The sequence below is a fragment of the Macrotis lagotis genome, chromosome 4 (genome assembly GCF_037893015.1).
Source record: "Macrotis lagotis isolate mMagLag1 chromosome 4, bilby.v1.9.chrom.fasta, whole genome shotgun sequence".
Taxonomy (NCBI): Eukaryota; Metazoa; Chordata; class Mammalia; order Peramelemorphia; family Peramelidae; genus Macrotis; species Macrotis lagotis.
Window position 1 is genome coordinate 267,066,403 of NC_133661.1, and position 20,403 is coordinate 267,086,805.

The 20,403-nt window shown below is 37.6% G+C and overlaps 1 protein-coding gene across 2 annotated transcripts in view; it reads left to right on the forward strand.

The window, feature by feature from the left end:
- Positions 1-20,403, forward strand: part of RHOJ (ras homolog family member J) — a 124,651-nt gene that overhangs the window by 85,070 nt on the left and 19,178 nt on the right. For both annotated transcript variants that reach the window (XR_012478222.1, XM_074235960.1), the window contains exons 3-4: positions 18,378-18,542; positions 19,464-19,559. Coding sequence is in view for 1 of the 2 variants with exons in the window: in XM_074235960.1 (XP_074092061.1) it covers positions 18,378-18,542; positions 19,464-19,559 (261 nt within the window). In the remaining variant the exon portion in view is untranslated. The remainder of the gene's footprint in view (positions 1-18,377; positions 18,543-19,463; positions 19,560-20,403) is intronic.

Sequence of the window (20,403 nt, forward strand, 5' to 3'; positions counted from 1 at the left end):
AAATTACAATTGGTGATGGGAGCTTCTATGCTATCTTGACCACCAACCTCCCCTTGGGCCTTCATAGGGAAAGCCCAGGGCCCTGAACCCTAAACACATAAAGGGCCTACTTTCTACCGCCTCCACCAGCTGTCATCATTAGTCAGGTAAAACAAGATCCTGAAGAGTTGGCAGCATCTCCTAGATCACTAGCCTTGCTTCCAGCCCAGACTCTGAAGCCAGTCATTCCAGAAAATATCTCCTGTGGAAATGTTATCTGACAGCTGCTTCTGTGGATTCTAGAACCCCTGCCTTCTCAATAATCAAAACTACAGAAGATCTGAAAAAATTCTTACAAAACAATTTCCTTTTCTATCTTTAGCTATTAATGCTTTACAAGTAGTAAGTGTATAATAAATGCTTTTTAAAATTCTTTCCTTCATTGCTTTTTTCCTTTCTTCCTTTCTGTCTCCCTCTCTGTGTTCTTCCCTTTTGGATTCAGAGTCCTGGGCTTTCACCATCAAATCTGAGGGGAGGTGGTAATTAAGATAGTGATAATAATATTAAATGACTAACAAATGCAACTTTCTGTCATTTCTTCAGGGACCCTTTCTCCTTCATCTCCAAGGAGTACATGCCCTGATGAAGGGCTTTAGGCCTTTTCCATTAAGTTCTCATTCCAAATGAAGTGTGAATTATTAGTCAGATGCTAATTCTAATAATAGGTATGGGGGATTGTAGATTTGCAGCATCAGTAAGGAATCCAACAGTCCTCCTTAATTAAAAGGTCCAAACATAGTTCATAAGAAGAAACTGAGACAGTCTAAAAATCAAAATAAAGAATATCTTCTAGAGTGGAAATCAGTAAACCCTAAACCTGGTTATAGGGCTTTGTCTGTAGAAATTTTTAAAAAATGAACAAACCAAGTTTTAGAGCTAGATCAATTAATCAAAGAATTTCCTCCTCTTAATCTTGGGGTATTTAGACTTCAAAGGCAACTATAATAACATGTCCTAAAACCTAGTTACATAAAAATGGCAAATTGGATCCAGACAAAATAGAATCATGAACTCAGAGCTGGAAGAGACCTTAGAATCTATCTAGTTCAATCCCCTATGTTATAGATGAGGAAATTGAGGCCCAAGTAGGTAGAGTGACTTGCCAGGAGTCACACAAGTAATATAACTATCAGTTAGAATTTGAACCTAATTCCACAGGCTTCATCTTTCCATAACATCACAATGCCTTTGACTAGAACTACATAGGTAGTAGAGTAATTAACAGTATAGTTGTTGTATATTCTTTGTACTCAAAAAGGACCAACGACATCATAATGTTGGAGTCGAGGTAACTTTACCTACCCAGATTTCAGTTTCTTCATCTGTAAAATGAGGAGACTGAACTATACAGATTCTAAGGTCTCTTCCAGCTCTGAGTTCTTGATTCTATTTTGTCTGAACCCAATTTTCCATTTTATGGAACTAAGTTTTAGGACATGTTATTAAAGTTCTTCCAAACCCATTTCTGAACAAGAATGCTCTATACACCAGGGTAACTAGGTGGCACAGTGGATAGAGCACCAGTCCTGGAGTCAGGAGGACCTAAGTTCAAATCCAACCTCAGACATTTAATAATTACCTTGCTTTGTGACCTTAAGCAAGTCTCTTAGCCCCCATTTGCCTTGCAAAAAAAAAAAGAAAGCTCTATACAGAATATTCAAATAGATTTTGTTTCAACATCTCCATTGAGGTAGAACATCTACTTTTAGTAATCTAAATCAAACTGTAAGGGCATCTAGATAGTGCAATAGATAGAGATCCAGACCTGGAATCAGGAAGACTACTCTTTCTGAATTCAAATCCAGCCTCAGATACTGAGTGACCATGGACAAATAATTCTGTGTGCCTCAGTTTCCTTATCTATAAAATAAATTGAAGAAGATAATGACAAACCACTCCAGTATCTTTGCCAAGAAAACCCATAAGGGATCATAAAGAGTTAAAAATGACTTAAAAAATGACTAACCTTCAGCAAGAAAAATATGAGGAATTTTTCTTGCATTTACCCCCAAATCTGTTTCTCTTTAACTCCTAGTTCTGTCCTCTGAGCCAAGCAAAGTAAATCTAATCTCTCTTTTACATGATGGCCTTCCAATATTTGATGATATCTCCCTACTTCAAATCTTTCTTGACTCCAGTCCATCCTCCACTTAACTGCCAAATTAGTTTCCTATAACATGAGTCTGACTATGTCATCCCCTTATTCAATCAGCAATGACTCCCTATTGTCTCCAGAATCAAATATAAAAATCTTTTGACTTTTAAAGTTTTCCATAATGTGATCTTCCAACTTTTCTAGTTTTCTTATGCTTTATACTTTTCTCATACATATTTTATGATCTAGCAACACTGGGCTCCTTTACTATTGCTCACTATACATTACTTCTAATCACTATGAGGTGAAGTGGATAAAGTGCTGGACATGGAATCAGGAAGAACTGAGTTCAAAGTCTCAGACTCTTAATAGCCACATGACCTTTGGCTAGTCACTTAATCTGTTTGCCTCAGTTTCCTACCTACTTCCCAAGATTGTAGAGGCAACCTTAGGTGGAGCAATGAATAGAGTACAAGGTCTGGAGTCAGTAAGTCTTCAGTTCAAACCTGCTCAGACACTTTCCAGCTTTGTGACCCTGAGTAAGTCATTTTACCCTATTTGCTTTAGTATCTTTATCTTTAAAATGAGCTTGATAAGAAAATAACATATCCCTCTAGTATCTTCCAAGAAAACCCCAAATGGAGTCTTGAAGAGTCAAACACAACTGAAACAACCCAAGATTGTTGTTTGGATCAAATGAGATAGCATTTATAAAATGCTTAATACATAGGAGGTAATATATAAATAAATGTTGGTTATTATTGTTGCTGTGGCTATTACTGTTATTATTTTATCCTGACTCTGGACTTTTTCACTAAATGTTGCCCACCTAGTGCCTTGAACTCTCTTTTCTTTAATGTCTGCCTCAGTTTCCCTGGCTTCCTTTTTATCAAAGCTAAAATTCTGCCTTCTGTAATCCCCCTTAAAACTCGTGCCATTCGCCTATTGATTATCTCCTCACTGCAGAGCAGTGACTTGGGAGTCAGGAGGACAGGAGTTTGAATCTAGCCTCATACTGTTGACTCTTCCTAGCTATGTGAACTTGGGCAACTCACTTAACCCCAATCACCTCACATCCAAGTTCATCTCCAGTCGTCCTGACCCATATCTGGCCACTGGACTCAGATGGCTCAGGAGGAGAAAGTGATGCTGGTGACTTAGCACAACCCCAAAATCCAATTCACATGCTTGTCATGGCAACACCTCCCTGATGTCATGGTCTTTGAAAATGAAGGACAAAAAAAAAAGACTATAAACTCCTTGAGAGCAGGGGATGACTTTTACCTTTCTTTTTATCCCCAGTGCTTAGCATATTGCCCAGCACATAACAGGTTTTTATTGACTGAGTTAATATTTCTTCACTGAGTTTTTTTTCCCTTTTCCAGGCTAAACTTATTTAGTTCCTTTGATCCATTCCTATATGGCATGGTAGCATGATTGTGAGGCTTTTCACTATAGGAATACATGCCAGCAAGATCATAGATCCTTCAAGAATTGAATTATTCTTATAATATATGATCTATAATATATAATAATTATTAAATTATTCTCAAAGGCAGACAATGATACAAGATTCCAATTTACTTCTGTGTTACCAGAAGTACCACAAAAGTGGGTTCACCCTTACCATAGCCACACTTTTTCCCAATAGATATTCCAGACATACTTGCCTTCTGTTTTTGGTGCCTTTGCTATGATTCCTCCTTCAGTCCCTAACTCTTCTTCCCCAGATTTCCTACAGGGATTTTCACAGATTTCCATCTTTTCCCCTATATTTCTGTTTCTGGAACAAGCATGTAACCTTACTTTGAGATTGACAAAGGTGACTGAGGTCGTAATGTGATTTTAGTGCTATTACATGATTTTGAGGTGCAGTACAAGGAAGGATGGAACAGTACAAGACAGAAGTCAGTATGAGATGGGAATCTGCTGAGAGTAAAATGAATCAGCTTTCTTGGGGGAGGGAGGAGGTGAGGCAGTTAGTCAGCTCCTGCTGAGAGTTCCAATGGAAGGAAGGTTAGGTGAGTTTTTGTTTTAGGTTTTCTTTCTTTTTTTTTTTTTTTTTTTTTGGCAAGGCAATGGGGTTAAGGTCACACAGCTACGTAATTGTTAGCTAGGTGAGTTTTTATAGTGTTCTTATCTGGGACAAATAGACATTGAGGGAAGAGAACAGGAACCTGATCTGGAACATAAACTCTACAGGCAAAACCCTAGGCAACTGGCAGCTCATGGATATTCAAACCTCCCTCCACTAGGAAAAGAGGCTATCAACTATTATGCAGGCTTCACTTTGGTGGAATGATTCAGGAGATTTGAACTTTCGTTCTGGCTTCTTCATTTGGCAGGGTCGAGGCTCCTGAAGTCCTCACAGGATGCTTGTTTGTTGTTGCTATTATGGCTGTTTACTGTTAGTAATGCCAAAAAAACAGACAGATAAATAGACTAAAGGGGAAAAGAGGTAACATGGGAAGGTGTCAATCAATACATTGAGCCAGACTCAAACCCCAAAACTGGGGTTCAACTTCTCCCCTGACATATATAGGGTATGAATCTATTTAGACAAATCATATAACCTCTAAGGCTCTAACACAGAGTAGTTGCTGATTTACATTGGTGGAGGGCATTTCCCCCCCCCCCGAATTCTTTATCTTGATCATATCTCAGATTTGAACCATGCAGGGAAAAAAATGACAGGGAAGGGGTGACAATGGAAGAGAGTAGAGGGATTACAAAATTACAGAGGGGGAGACAGAGACAGAGATGACAGTTTTAGTCTTAAGTGCCTCTGCAAACAGATTGCTGTTTTCTCAGTTTCCATACTTTAGTAAAACATTCTTGCCAGAGACAGTCTAGTTCAAGGTTATTGATTCCTTTTGTTTCCCTTGTGTTAAAATTGTGAGACTTTCATCCTATACTTTGCAGATGAAAAAATCCCATCTTGGGTTCAGATACACAAACCTCCTAGTAACCATTATACATAGGGCTCTTACTGCCTCTCCAAAGTCAATTATTAAATTTTCAGTGCGAGCACTTATACCTCAGAAATGAGGAAACACTACAAATCAGAGCTTGTTTTATTGTTGATTATCTCTAGCTTTAAAAAAGTGATGGAGGAAATATTGATAAAGTAGATTAAAACTTAAAAGTGTGTCCTACCTTTCTGGAAAGCTGATTGTTAAAAGTTTACCAGCAGGATCTAATTAGGAGGGCCACCTAAGATTGGGTCCTTATTTTTCATAAGGACTCTAAAAAGAGTGTGTGTGTGTGTGTGTGTGTTGTGTGTGTGTGTGTGTGTGTGTGTGTATTTCAAAGAGAAGCAGAACTGTCCGTCAATCCCAAACATGTCCCTCTGTTTTCCCCTAATGTTATTTGAAATCATTAACTCAGTTTCCAGTAATGAAAATTCTGGGTTAACATGAATGTTCCAGAGACATTTTCCTGTCAAGGAATGATTATCTCCCACAAATGACATCAGAATTCTAGTTGATTAAAGGAAAATGTTTGACATGCATTTTCTCATTTTAGCCTACCAGCAGCCCTATATATAGATATTATTGTCATCATCATTTTACAATGAAGAAAATAAAACTCAGAGAGTCTCAGTGACTTCTCCAGAATTACGCAACTAATATCTGGAAGTAAGTCTTTCTGACTCCCAGTCCATTCCTCCAGCCACTGAATCAGTCCTTTGGAACTATCCAAGCCCCTGAGAGTGGTCTGCAGAATTTCCCAGAGCACCACTCTTTGGCTTAGGTACAGAAAGAGTTTCCTAAATTGACTTTTCCATGACGTACTTAAAGTCAGATTTGTTTAGAGTTTGTCATGGGACATACAATGGCATGCTAGAAAAGAGAGAAGAGTAGATTAGGTGGGGGTGGAATAGACCAGGAAGGACAGAGATGGTTGGTCCTTTAGTGGCTAAAAACCAAAGAATTATAAACAAGGGAGAGCTGGATCCAGCACAGAGACAAACTATTACTGACCCCATAGAATTGAAAAATCCAATGGACCAAAGAACAAAAAACAACTATGCTCATTTAATCCAGTACCTCCAGTAGTTCCTGCTACCTTTTTTTTTCTTTAGGGAATATTCTAGGGCCAGTAGGACAAGCCAAACCCTCCCAATATGATATCTCAAATAATGTGGCATGATGAGAAATCATCAGAAGAACCAAGCTTACATCCTAACTCTTCCACTGCTTAGCTGAAGGAACTTATCTAATTTTTCTGAGTCTCCTTCCTTCACCTATAAGAATCATGATCACTTTTGGACCTTTGATTTCATGCTCATTTCCCAGTGAGGAAAGTCCTTTAACCAAGGTAGAACAGCATCTGCTCTGCAACTTAGAGTTTACTAACAGGATAAGGGACTTGCCCACAATCACACAGACAATATGTGGGACTTGAGCCCAGGTCTTTCTGCCTCAGAGCCTACCTCTTGATAATAACTGTAATTATTGTCGATAATAATTGTCATTTGTTATCATTGTTATAGGAAATTTATTCTCATTTGATGGATTTCAGATATAAATAGTCCTGGGACAAGTCATTACCCTGCTAATATTCTTTAGTAGATAATATTCTGAGCAGCAGCATGATATAATAACAATAATATAGTTAATAATAATACCTGACATTCATACGGCACTTGCCATGTTTTAGGCACTATGTTAATTAGGCACTCTGAAAATATCTCATTCTGATCCTCACAGCTCTGAGGGGAGGTATTATTATCCTCATTTTACAGTTGAGGAAACTAAGTCAACAGTTAAGTGAGTTGCCTAAGGTCATATAACTAGTAAATGCCTGAGGTCAGATTTTAACTCCCATCTTCCTGACGCCAAACCCAGAATTCTATCCACTGTGCTACCTAACTGTCCCAGTGGAAAAAGAGTTGACCTTGTAACTGGGAAGACATGAATTCAAGTCTTGCCTCTAACACAAACATGCCTGTGTGCCTCTAGGCAAGTCACCTAAGTTCTCAACATTCAGAACCATTTTTTATGACCATAAACTAGCAAGAAGATTTTCCTCATCCAGGAGTTTTCAATATGCATGAAAGGATAGAACCAATACCTATCCCTATTTAATGTTCTGTGGGTTATCATCAAGTAGATAAAATAACTTTTTTGTATTTGAAAAAGTAGGAAAATCTTTATCCATCTTTTATAGGTTCCTGCTTCTAATAATATCCTCATTGTAATCCCAGTAGAGAATGAATGAGAAGGCTGATATATTTATCTTTCTGATATAAAATAATTGTTTTATTCTGGGGGTTTTATATTTTAGGAGCTTTAAACTGCATGCAACTTGGTCATTATTAATATTTTATATTGGCACATCTATATGAATTAATGTCCTATTATAAGGATCCAGTTTATTCTATTGGTTTTCATCAAGGAAATTCTGAAGTCCATATTTGTAGCATAAGAATTTGTTGTCTGTCAGTCAATAAAAGATATCAGATTTCTTACTTGTAATTATAGCCACTAGATCACATCTAGCTAGGTGTTCAAAATGTGCTAAATTTTTACAACCTGCAATAATGTGTTACAGTCAGCACTATTGTTTTACATAACATTCACTGATCACTTAATCTGGGCTTCTAATTCTAACTGAATTGCCCATAAATCCCTTCATTTCTATTTGAATATCTGCATGACAGTCTTTTGCTCAATGATTCTTGGAGAAGATATTATTTGCTGAATTTATGTGGATATCACTCATTTTTGATTCCATTCTTGGATCTTAGCTAATTCACAGGCTGCATCTGGAGGTAAATTACAACTTATTACATTAGAAAAATGCATCATCGCAAACATATCAGCTTATATTAAAGTTTGTTGAAGTGATGCCTCAAAGGTATTCCTGTAAAAAAGAATTTATGAATTTGTCAAATGTTTTGAAAGTATCTGTCAATCTTCTTCCTCCCTTTAGTGATCAAATTCTAGGCTTTCTATAGGGTGATGGCCCTAAATTTTGTTAATAATCTCTAGGTTTAGGAAACTTTTCAAATCTGTTTTGCTATAAGTTTTATAGTTCCAAAGATGTACAGTAAGACTGATATTGCTTGTATGCTAAATGCTTTAAATATGCTTTTCCCATTAGCTTTTATTTCAGGATGTCAATATATCTCAACATATTTAGTCATTGTTTCTTCTTTAAGAGCCTCGTGTTTGGTATATCTTAGCTGGAGGAGACCAAGGTTTATATAAATTACCTTGATTCGCTGATTGAATTTGTATTTCAGTTTGAAGTCTTTAGTCTCTATCTTTCCTCAGCATATGTTAATAATTTAGATTTATTCTGTCCAGTACCATTTTGATATCATTGGAGAAAGATTCCAGAAGTTGAAGATGTTTAATGTGTTTTTCAGTGAAGTCATATGACTTGATATCATCCAAGTGATTAAGAATATGTTTTGGTACAACTACCTCTTGAAAATAGAAGTCATGATAAATTCTATTTAGGAGAGATGACATCAAGGATTAGGGACATATAATCTCCCTCCATACTTCAATCTCTGGGAAAGGAAGGAAATTAGGGTTGCTCAACTCCACCTGGGCAGGGTATTAGCCAGTTGCATGGCACCTAGAGCCCCCCACCCCACAAATACACTTGGAGACCCCAGAATATTTGCAGGATTCTGAACCAAGGAGCCCCCAGAATACTTTGCAAGGTTCTGAACCAAGGAATTCTAGATGCTCTATGCATCCCCCTCCACTGAAAACCAATTCAAGTGGCCATAGCCTGTGAACTTTTTCTCTAGTCAACTATAGAACACAGTTCAAAGCAAAAGGAGTTAACAAAACAGCATGGTCAGAAAAGCTGCAAAAGAATATTCTATGAACCTAAAGCATTCTTCTCCACAAACACAAATACCCCCAGCAAAGAGAGAGGACAAAGGGAGGGCTCACCTCTGAGAGGCATACACAGAAAGCTCATGGACACTTGTGATGAGATGATGTCTGTCCAATACTTCAGGATCTAGTGTTGTCTTTGCTCTTAGTGGACCTGCTCCCCTATAGGCATTATCATCCCACTGGACCCTCTTGCCTGCTAGGTCTAGGCTTATACTCTCAGATGAGTATAGCTCTGCTGATCTTGTGGTGGCTGAGGAGATGGGTAGTCTTTTTTGGACCCTTTGCCCAGTGTCTGAGCTTATCTCTTTTGAAGCACTTCCATTGCAGGTTAAAAATCAAGAGTGTACTGACAAAAACTTCTCCCTGATAAAGACAGGCTGACACCATGTCTAGCTAACAAAAATTAAGCAGAGTACCCCCCACCCCAGGCTAAAGTTCTTCTTTACAACCCCCATGTCTGGGCATAGTAGCAGATCTTGTAAATAACTACCTAAGATTTTCATGTTTTATATAAGGGGATTGCCCTACACCCCATTCTCAGTATAATCTAATCAGTGTAAGGGACAGGTAAAGTTTTAAATGTGTAAGCATAAAGATTTACACACTGTGATATCTTTAGTCTCTTTGAAGGAAATAATCAAGCCGACTGAACAAGCTTCTGAGGGCTTTAAAAGAACTGGAGGAATTTTCACCAAAAGACCATAATCTAGCAGTGAGGAGTATCAGGCTTTAGAGGACTCCAATAGTTTTTAAGGAACCCCCCTTGTTCCCATCCCAAAGGGCAGCAAGAGAGATGGAGAAGAATGAGCCCAGAGGGAGTATTTTACTTTCCTTCCTCATTGACTAAATTATTAGAGAAAGCAAATACAAGACATCCATCTAGGAGCAGTGATAAACACATTAAAAAAAATATGGCCACAAACAGATACAAAAGGAAAGCCACCTGAGGGAGAAATGATCCTTTGTAATAGAGCGATTGCTGGCTACCCACCCTAGAAAGGCCAGGGGGTTCTGCCTAAGGAAGACTTTGTCAGAACTCTATAAAGGGATAAAAAGACTTCCAGTACCCAGGAGTTATGATGTTTGTTCTTCATTCTCAAAGATTGCCACATTAGGGAAATGATGCCATGACAGGCACATGGAGTGGATTTGGGTGAGGGGGTGCTGTGCTAAGCCACCAGCCTCACTTTCTCCTCCAGTCCAGTGGCCAGATATGAATCAGGGAGACTGGAGATGGCCCTGGCAAGGCAAACAAGATTGAGTGACTTGACCAAGGTTATTACACCACTATTGTCTGAGGCTTAATTTGAACTCAGGTCCTCCTGATTCCAGAGCTGGTGCTCCATCCACTGGACCGCCTAGATGCCATCAAGGTTAATGAACCTTTTGTTATATGTGTACTCTATAATGCACCTCCCTACATTTATGTTTTTAAGTGTGAACCCATTCTTTCTAGGAATCTTATGCAGGCAGAGAGTGCCCCCCCTAATCTGAAAGGTGGGTAATTATTGTTCTTTTGATACTCCCTTAGTAACTGCCCTTTGCTAAAAGTTCACTAGTCTGTCATTTAAAGGAAATATACGAGGGCTCACAAATACTAGAAATCCCAATCCCTCAGTGCCACCTCTAGAACTCTGAAAAGAAAAGTGGTCAACCAACACTCTAGGAAACCCAACCAGTGAATACAAAGGTAGCTTGGGAGGGTGGTTCCAGAAGACCTAATAGACTTAGCATGCAAATGAATAACTGCTAAACAGTAAAGGAAGCTAAGAAGGCAAAGTCATTGTTTACTACCAACTTCATCTGAATTCCTACTCTTATTGTGCATCTTGTTTCAGAAGGAAAAGCCTTGTTTTTTTGGCTGTTTTTCAGCTAGAAACCTATCTGCCTCCATATGGAAAGCTTTGAGCAGAATCTCCCACCAGAACATCCCCATCCCAACAGCCTGCAGTAGTTCAGCTGCTACCAAAGACCGTGGGAGCTTAGAGTTAGAGATTTCCATTGGGCCAGGCCCTCTGCCCAGTTCAATGGCACCCCAAGGTTTAATGCCTTCCTTGATTTCCAAGTCCCTTCTAACTTCCAAGAGATGCAGAGGCATAAGGCCAAGCCTAAAGGCAAGTACAGCTGGGCCTTATTAATAGCAACCCTAAGTCAAGTTGGAAGGCAATGAGCCCTTCCCTCTTCTGTTGGCTCAACCATACAAGCCATCTGGAGCAAGAAATCTGACTTCAAACTTCACATGGAAACTCCTTAAAATCCTAGAACACCAGTTTTCCCGCAGCTAGCAATGTGGACTTCCTCACTGTCTTTGTGATTTACAAACTGTGAAATCAGGAAAGTTAGGGCTTTTATGTGTGTTAAGCAGCCTCCATCACCTTAAAAGGCACGATCTTGCTTCCTCAACTGTGAGAAAATAAAGATCTGTGAGATTCTGATTTGGTGTTTGAGGACTAAGTTTGTAAAAAACACTCCTATAATCACATCATTGGCTCTGGGTTCAGATGATTCTTCTATTCTATTTAGTTATGACAAAACCTACTTTCAAATCTGGCCCTGCTATTTCCTGGGCATGGGGTAATAGAGTTGGAAACTACATCCATAGCTGGCATGGGGAGGAAGAGGGATGGAGAAAGAAAACATTTTATGTGACCCCTGAAGCCTTGAATTGGGATCTGGAGGAACTCCAAAGCAAAGTGTTGTTGTTTCCAAGCTGAAGCCTTTTATTATTTTTTCATTTACAGGAGAGGCAAGCATCAGAGTAGCTTGGGAAAAATACACTATATTCAGATCTCCAAATGGTGTTCATGTTTAAAAGCAAAGTCAAATGGGCTTTACTTGCCCTCTCCTCTTCCCCATCCCCCAGTTCAACAGTTCCACCCTCTGCTGTTTTCATTCACATTATGATTCTTTTCCAAAAGTGGTTCTGGGTCCTGTGAGTTTGATGACCCTGAAGCTCTTCTCTGTGAACTTTGGGTTCACACTCATGAAGGCCACCCAAAAAAGCCAGCCCCACCCATAGTCAGACTCTGCATGCTATGATTTAAGGGGCACATAAATCCTTCCCTCTATGGGTCCCTTCACTTTTCTTCTCAAGTTCCCATCATTCAGGTCTCTCACTATTTTGGTTTCAGTAATTGGATTACTAGAAAACCTCAGCCAAAATGCATTTATCTAGTCTCAATTGTAAAGGGACTGTATTTAATGAGCACCATTAAAAAAAAGATTTTTAAGCTGACACAAGACCAAGTTCTCCCTGCAGGCTCCATAATGTCTCCACCCTTTTCCTCATCCCATATCCCTTCAGATATAACAGCAACCAAGTGATAAGACATTACTAGTGGGGGGAGAGGGTAGACCCAGAGACTGAGTCACAGGGTGGATAGAGGGTTAGTAATCTGGAAAGCTCCAAGCCCTTTCCAAGCACTAATTTAATATGTACCCTCTGGTGAAGGGGGGAAAGACTGGGAGTCATCAGACTGGCTCCCACCCAAAATTACAGGCTGATGACATATCATTCCCCCCATACACCCCATGCTCCAATTTGCTGGTCTCCATGTCTCTCTTTATATAAGCTATTTCCCAGACCTAAAATGTTCTGCTCTTCACCATTACCTCTTGGAATCCCTAGTTCCCTTCAGGCCTGTACTTCTTCCCTTAAGGTACCTTTCCCAATTCCCATGGTCTTAAGCATACTCTAACCTCCCCAATGCTAGATCTATTTTTTTAATGTATCTAGCATGCATTTATTTGTGATTATGCAGAACCCCCAATAATGTAGCTCCTTGAGGGCAGACACTATCTTATATTTGTAACCCCAGGGCCTAACATTGTATAATTACTACTTATTAAATGACTTGTTGTTCTGGTCTTGACTCCTATGATTGGTGACTGTGGACAAGTCATTCTTCTTGACTCTGTGCCTCTGTAGTTGGATTGTATCAGTGGTGTTGAACTCAGAGAGAAATGGGGGCCATTGAACCACATGTAAATATCCCTGATGATAGCAGATTGACTTTGAAAATGGTATATTAACATTATCTATGTCCTATTGTATTTTTTTATCTTGTTAAATATTTTACAATTACATTTTAATTTGGTTCTGGCTGTACTCAAGAGTCTTGCCAAATTTCAATCCTATGTTTGAGTCTCTGGACTAAAATCACCTTCCATCCCTGAAGTTTAGTGGTTCTCTCCAATTTGATTGTTAAAACATTATCAGTCAGATTACCTAGTGAACTCAAAACACCTACAGCCTCACCTACATAAGCATCATACTTTTAACTCATTATCATCCATCCTCTAACTTCTTAGACCACTTCATTCCAGTATGTCACTATTTTAGTTTCAGTCATTGTATTGCTAGAAAACCCCAACTAAACTGCATCTATACTATCCAGTCTCAATTGTATAGGCTGAGAACAATCTTCAAAAAAGGCTCTCGTAAAATCTATTAAATTGATCAAGGCAGGTAAATGTCAAAGAGAGAAAAGAATCACATCAGAGAATGGTATCTCAGGGTTGGGAGGAGACAAGGTCATTGAGTAGCCTGTCAGGAAACTGGGAAAGAAAAGGAACTTTTCTTCTTTCATAATGTTCCCTGCTGCCTAAAGTATGCTAAACCCCCATATATTCTCTTTGTATGTCATTAATAATATGAAACATGTCTTAGATCAGGAATCTTTTTGCACAATTGTTGGATGAAAAACCAAGTAAACATAAACTTTTCAAAGGCTCTGTTATCCTGTTTCATCATTTGTAGGATTTCCACCCAAAGCTTCCACTTTTTGAATCCACAATACATAGATCCCACAGTTCCTTTTCTGGTATGAAATTAACATTTTACAGTATCTGCTGCCATCTTGTGATCATCCTTAGCAGTTCCATTCCAAAGAATAGAATTCAAATGGGTCTATTTAATAAGTTTGCTTCTATTTAGTTTCATGAGAAATTATTAAACTACATTAAGATTTTGGGTTACTTATATTTTCAAAAGAAATTTAATATTTAAGCCATGCTGACTCTAATTACAACCTGATAGTATATGGTCCTGAGAAACCAATTAGGTCACAATTGACTCTGTCTTCTAGCTAGTCAGTCCAATCAACAACCATATTGAATTTTCACAATGACCTGAAGTGTTGTAAAGAATTGAAAAGACTGGATAGTATAGATGCACCTTATCTTTGCAGCTATCCTCTTAAAGTAGGGATTCTTAACCTTTTTTATATCACAGACCTTTCTGGCAGTCCAGTGAAATGTATGGACCACTTTTTAGAATCATGTTTTTAAATAATTCAAGAAAATAGCCCATTGCCTTTGGAGGTTAGTAATAATAAAGATGAAATTTTTCCCCATTCAAGGTCATAGACTCCTTGACATCTATCCATGGACCCATTGAGAGTCCTTGAATCCCAGGTTAGGAACCCTTTTCTTAGAGGGAGATTGAAAGGATAGGATGCTAAAAAAAAAAAGTTCAAGGCTACAGAAGATTTAGCTGGTATATGGGCAGAGCTACCATGAAGAGAAAGGAGTGCATCTTTATCCAACAAAATGAGCTGAGATCTAGCTCTACTGCCAAATGTGACCACAAGTATCTCTTCCCCCAAAAAAACTGTGAAGATCATCCAAAACAGACAATCCAAAAATCTTATTTATCTGACTCAAAAAATATATCACTACATTTTACTTGACAATGTGTTTTCTATTCTCCAAAAGGTCCATTTGGCACATGGGCTGGAATACTTTTATCTTGAGACCAGAAAGATATGGGTTGAAAAATTTCCTCTGATACCATATAAATATAGGAAAGTCATTTAACTTGCCACTTTTCAGAGCTTCAATGAACTTTTCTTAAAATGGGGGTGATAATATCTGTACCATCTACTAGAGTACTGTGTGTAACCCTGCACAAATCTATAAATCTCTGTCTCTATATAATTGCCCAAGAAACTATAAGACTATAGAGTTTTTACCAATCAGCAGTGGTCAAAAAGGCTTCCTCACCAAGCTTTCCTATATCATTGAAACCACAAAATGAAGTACCCATCTTACAAAGTTGTTGGGAGACTCAAATGAAACAACATATATTTGTATATATGTATGTATATATATAAATATATATATATATATATATATAAAACTACAAACTTTAAAAAATTATATACCTGTCTTCTTCATTTCCTCCTTGTTTGTTTGTTTTGCCCCCAAACTAATATTGAAAATAGTTTGTCATCACTTGCACAAAAATATTCATAGCAGCTGTTTGTGGTGGCAAAGAATTGGAAATTGAGTGAAAGTCTATCAATTGGGGAATGGCTGAACAAATTATGGTAGGTTTTGTTTGGTTGGTTGGTTTTTTAGTTTTTGCAAGGCAATGGGGTTAAGTGACTTGCCCAAGATCTCACAGCTAGGTAATTATTAAGTGTGAAGTCGGATTTGAACTCAGGTCCTCCTGACTCCAGGGCCAGTGCTCTAGCTACTGCACCACCTAGTTACTCCTATATGTATGCTATGGAACACTATTGTTCTATTAGAAATCAGGACGGAAGGGAATTCAGAGAAGCCTGGAAATACTTGTATGAATTTATGCTGAGAGAGATGAGCAGAACCAAGAATGTTGTACACCTTAACACTAATATGGGGTGGGGCGGCTAGGTGGCACAGGGGATAGAGCACTGGCCCTGGAGTCAGGAGGACCTGAGTTCAAATCCGACTTCCGACACTTAATAATTACCTAGCTGTGTGGCCTTGGGCAAGCCACTTAACCCCATTTGCCTTGCAAAAACCTAAAAAGAAAAAAAAAAAAACAGTAACATGGGGCTAATGATCAACTTTGATGGACTTGTTCATTCCATCAGTGCAACAATCAGGGACAATTTTAGGGTATCTGTGATGGAGAACACCTTCTGTATCCAGAGAAAGAATTGTGGAGTTTAAACAAAGACCAAAGATTATTACTTGGAGTTTAAAAAAAAAAAGTTGTCTTACGTATTACATAATTTTGCTACCTCTAATATTTTATTTCTTCCTCAAGGATATGTTTTTTTTTTCTCTCAACACATTCAGTTTTGATCAATGCATAGTATGGAAACAATGTAAAGATTATCAGATTGCCTTCTGTTGGGGGGAGAGGGAGAGAAGGGAGAGTGGGAGAAAAATAGTAAAATTCAAAACCTTACCAAAAAATAAGTAGAAACTGCTATTGTATATAATTGGAAAACAAATAAGATATTTCTATAAAAAAGAAAATAGTTTGCAGTCTCCTGGTATATGTCAGCTGATGGAAATTAATGGATTTTCTATTTATTTTGTTTAAATTGATTTGTTTTGATTACAGAATTTTAGGACAATATTAAAGTAATTAAAGTGATTTTGGAGGTAAGAATTAGTAAAATAGAAATCTTATTTCACCTGAAGTACAAGGTTATTACCACCACCATACCATATCACACCACACCACCCTAGTCTAAGAAAAAACACTTCTGAGCCTGAGTTAAAGTAAACTCTTTTCATCTTAAGAGATTTTTCTCAGATTCTCTGGCTCACTGTTCTTGTGCCAGAATTCCAAGGAAAATCCCTGAAACAGAACTAATGTCTAGGACATCTCTCAAAAAAATTAATATTGTTCTTTTGTATTCTTCAAAGCAGTTTGCATCAGATATGGAACCACAATTTATTTTATCACAAAAAAGGATGTCTGATATAAACAAATATACATTTTTGTTATTGTTCAGTGGTATTCTTAGCAAAGATACCAGAATGGTTTGCATTTCCTTCTCCAGATCATTTTATAGATGAACTGAGGCAGAGTTAAGTGACTTTCCCAAGGTCATACAGCTAGTATGAATCTGAGACCAAATCTGTACTCAGGAAGATGAGTCTTCCTGATTCCCAGCCCAGTGTTCTATCCACTGAACCACCTGGTAGCTGAAGTGTATAAAACAAATTCTTAAGTAATTCCTGGCGCCTGTTAGGAGGTAAAGACAATTCTTTTTTTTTCTTTTGGATTTGCAAAGCAATAGGGTTAAGTGACTTGCCCAAGGTCACACAGATAGGTAATTATTAAATATTTGATGTCAGATTTGAACTCAGGTCCTTGTGATTCCAGGGCCAGTGCTCTATCCACTGCACCACCTAGCTGCCCCAAAGTAAAGACAACTCTGTAGAATAGTACTCTAAGAAAATATTTTCATATCCATTATCTCATTAAAATCCAAGAACATCACTATGAGGTAATTTGTTTGTTATTTAGTCATTTCAGTCATGTCTGACCCCATTTGGAGTTTATTTGGTAAAGATACTAGAGTGGTTTGCCATTTCCTTCTCAAACTCATTTTACAGATGAGAAAACTGAGACAAACAGGATTAAGTAACCTGCCCAGAGTCACACAGCTAATAAGTATCTGAAGTTGGATTTAAACTCATGAAGATGAGGATTCCTAATTCCAACCCTTATAGGGACCATTTTAATTGTGAAGTTCAATGACTTCATCAAAGGCACCAAGATAGCAAACCGATTAAGTCTAACTCAAAACTCACCTCTTGATTCCAAATTTAGTGTTTTCCCTGCCCTACCAGTTGTCCCAACAAGTCAGAACCTCTCCAAGTCTCAGTGACCTTCTCCATAAATTGAGGGAGAGTCTCTTCCAACTATAATTCTCTTATCTAGTCCTGAAGGCTCTTCTGAATTTCATGTGCCATGAAAACACACTTAAAAATATGAAGCATCTTTTGCCCCCATGGATACTAAACAACTTTATACAAAGCTTTTTGACCATGCCTAATGGAAACTTTCTGACCCTAGTTTTATTTTATTCTAATGAGCTCATATCAAAAAATCAAATCCCATTTCAACAAATATTTCCATATAAGAAAATGAGTTTCTCATCCCACTAATTCAAGCAATATGCAATATAACAAAGGTCCTGTATGTCAGAATAATAGATTTTTAGTTGAAAGGGACTTTAGAGTCAACTAATAAAACACTCAAATTTTATAACTCCCCTATGACCAAACGAGCAACAAAACTGAAATACAAAATCCAGTTCCTCTAACTTCAAATCCAATATTCTTTCTGCCATACCACACTGCTTCATGAGAATTTGGACAATTACTTGAAATACATCTTAATAGGATTGGACGTATACAGTAAAAATCTCTGTAAAACCAAAAAAGGTTCAGTTTATGGCAGAATCCTAGGATTTTGCAACTGGAAGGCTTCTCAGATGTTATCAAATCTAATTCAACATGGCTTCATTATTTAGAGCAATATTTCACTAAAAATTCTAATACAATAATGGAATTATCTGTATTTACATTCTGCTATTAAGTCAGTATTTGCCAGCAAAGAATACAACCCTTTCTTTTTTTTTTTTCCACAGGAGGATTACAACCAGCTGAGACCACTCTCCTACCCCAATACTGATGTGTTTCTGATATGTTTTTCTGTGGTAAACCCTGCTTCTTATCACAATGTCCAGGAAGAATGGGTACCTGAACTGAAAGGCTGTATGCCCCATGTCCCTTTCGTCCTCATAGGAACACAGGTTAAAACCTAAGATGCAGATGTGTGTGTTTGTGTGTTAAGAAAAGTCAAAGGATCCTTTCAAAATCCTTGAAAGCCAATTAACTTATGAATCTAATAACTATTGTATAGAAACCTGGAATATTTTATTGGGATTGCATGAACAAAATGGTAGTCATAGAATTCTTTTAAGTTATTTATAAACTAACCAGGTTTTATATATATTTTATATAAAATATAAGAAATATTTTATAAACAATAGTGTTGGGGTGGCATAGTGGCATAGTGGATAAAGGACCGGCCCTGGAGTCAGGAGTACCTGGGTTCAAATCTGGGCTCAGACACTTAATAATTACCTAGCTGTGTGGCCTTGGGCAAGCCACTTAACCCCTTTTGCCTTGCAAAAACCTTAAAAAAAAAACAATAGTGTTAACCATGCCCCTATCTATCTAAAAACTTTAACATTTTGATTTTATTTTGCAATGTTGCCTAATCCTAGGTGTTTACTCCAAAATTAAAAGACATGAAATTCAAATACCCTATGTAATTTAATCCACTACTGCACATTGATATTGTTGATCAAGGCAGAAAATACACACTTGGTTAGAGATAAATAATGCAAGTATAATCAGATTTGGAATTAACAATTGTGCTTATTGCTTTTGTGTTCTTCAGGTTAAAAAACTGTGAAAACTCAGACTTTTCCTTGTCACCATGCATATGTACAACCATACTGATATGGCCGACATCGCTTAACACAAATGTCCAGATTTATCCATCCAAAAGAACTTTATTCACCTTAGTCATCTAGGAACACCACTTATTTCACTGTTCTTGCTATAATTGAGTTCAGATACTTTTAGAATTGTCTTCTTTTGCATAAGCTTGATAGCGGCAAATATTTATCCTATAAGTGTTTGTCATATGTTTTCTTTCTTGCTAGATCGATCTTCGTGATGACCCCAAAACATTGGCTCGATTGTTCTATATGAAAGAGAAGCCCCTCACTTATGAGCACGGAGTGAAGCTTGCTAAGACGGTATTGTAAAACTAGAGTGAAATGTTCAACTTTATTCTAGGAGAACAATTTGGAATGTTAGATATAAGTACTTTCGAACTAGCAAGAAGGGAGAGACTACCACACTTGTTAATATTCATTTCAATATTTGTTAATATTCATTTCAAATAAATTTAGAAATGGGTACTGAAAATACAAAGATAAAACTCAAATAGCAGCCTCATAAAGCTTACATTCTACTGAGGTAAATAAGTAAATCTATAAGTAAGGAAATCATGACTTTCCCATCATGATTTCCAGTTAGCATAAGAAAATAAATGGGAATTTTTTTAGGGGGGGCACGGAGATGATATGATACAGTGGACAACACAGAGAAAGTTTATAAGCTTAGAAATGCATAAAATATATATATATATATATATATTAGTATTATATAATACCAATCCCCATTTTACAATAAGGTACTGTAAATAACCTACTAAAAAAGGAAAAAAATTCATATTTTTTCTCTGGTATGAAGGACAGAAAAATTTTATGCATATTTTCCAGATTGTGGAGGGCACTGCACCCCTAAACAATATTCCTATGGAAGGATAACTACGCAAAGTAGGATAGTACTAATAACTCAGGGGAGAAGAAGGAATAAGAAAATAACTTGAGTTGCGGGTGGGGGGGGCTGTTTGTAGCATTTGAGCTGATCCTTGAATAGAAGAGAATTCAAAGAGCTGAAAGTGAGGAGGGAAAGTATTCCAGGGGGAGAGGAATGCAGAAAGGAAAAGGGAGAACAGTTTGAGCAGCAACTCAAAGGAAACAACAGAATTTTCTGAACAAGGAATGACTGTGGAATCTAAAGAGTTTGAAAGGG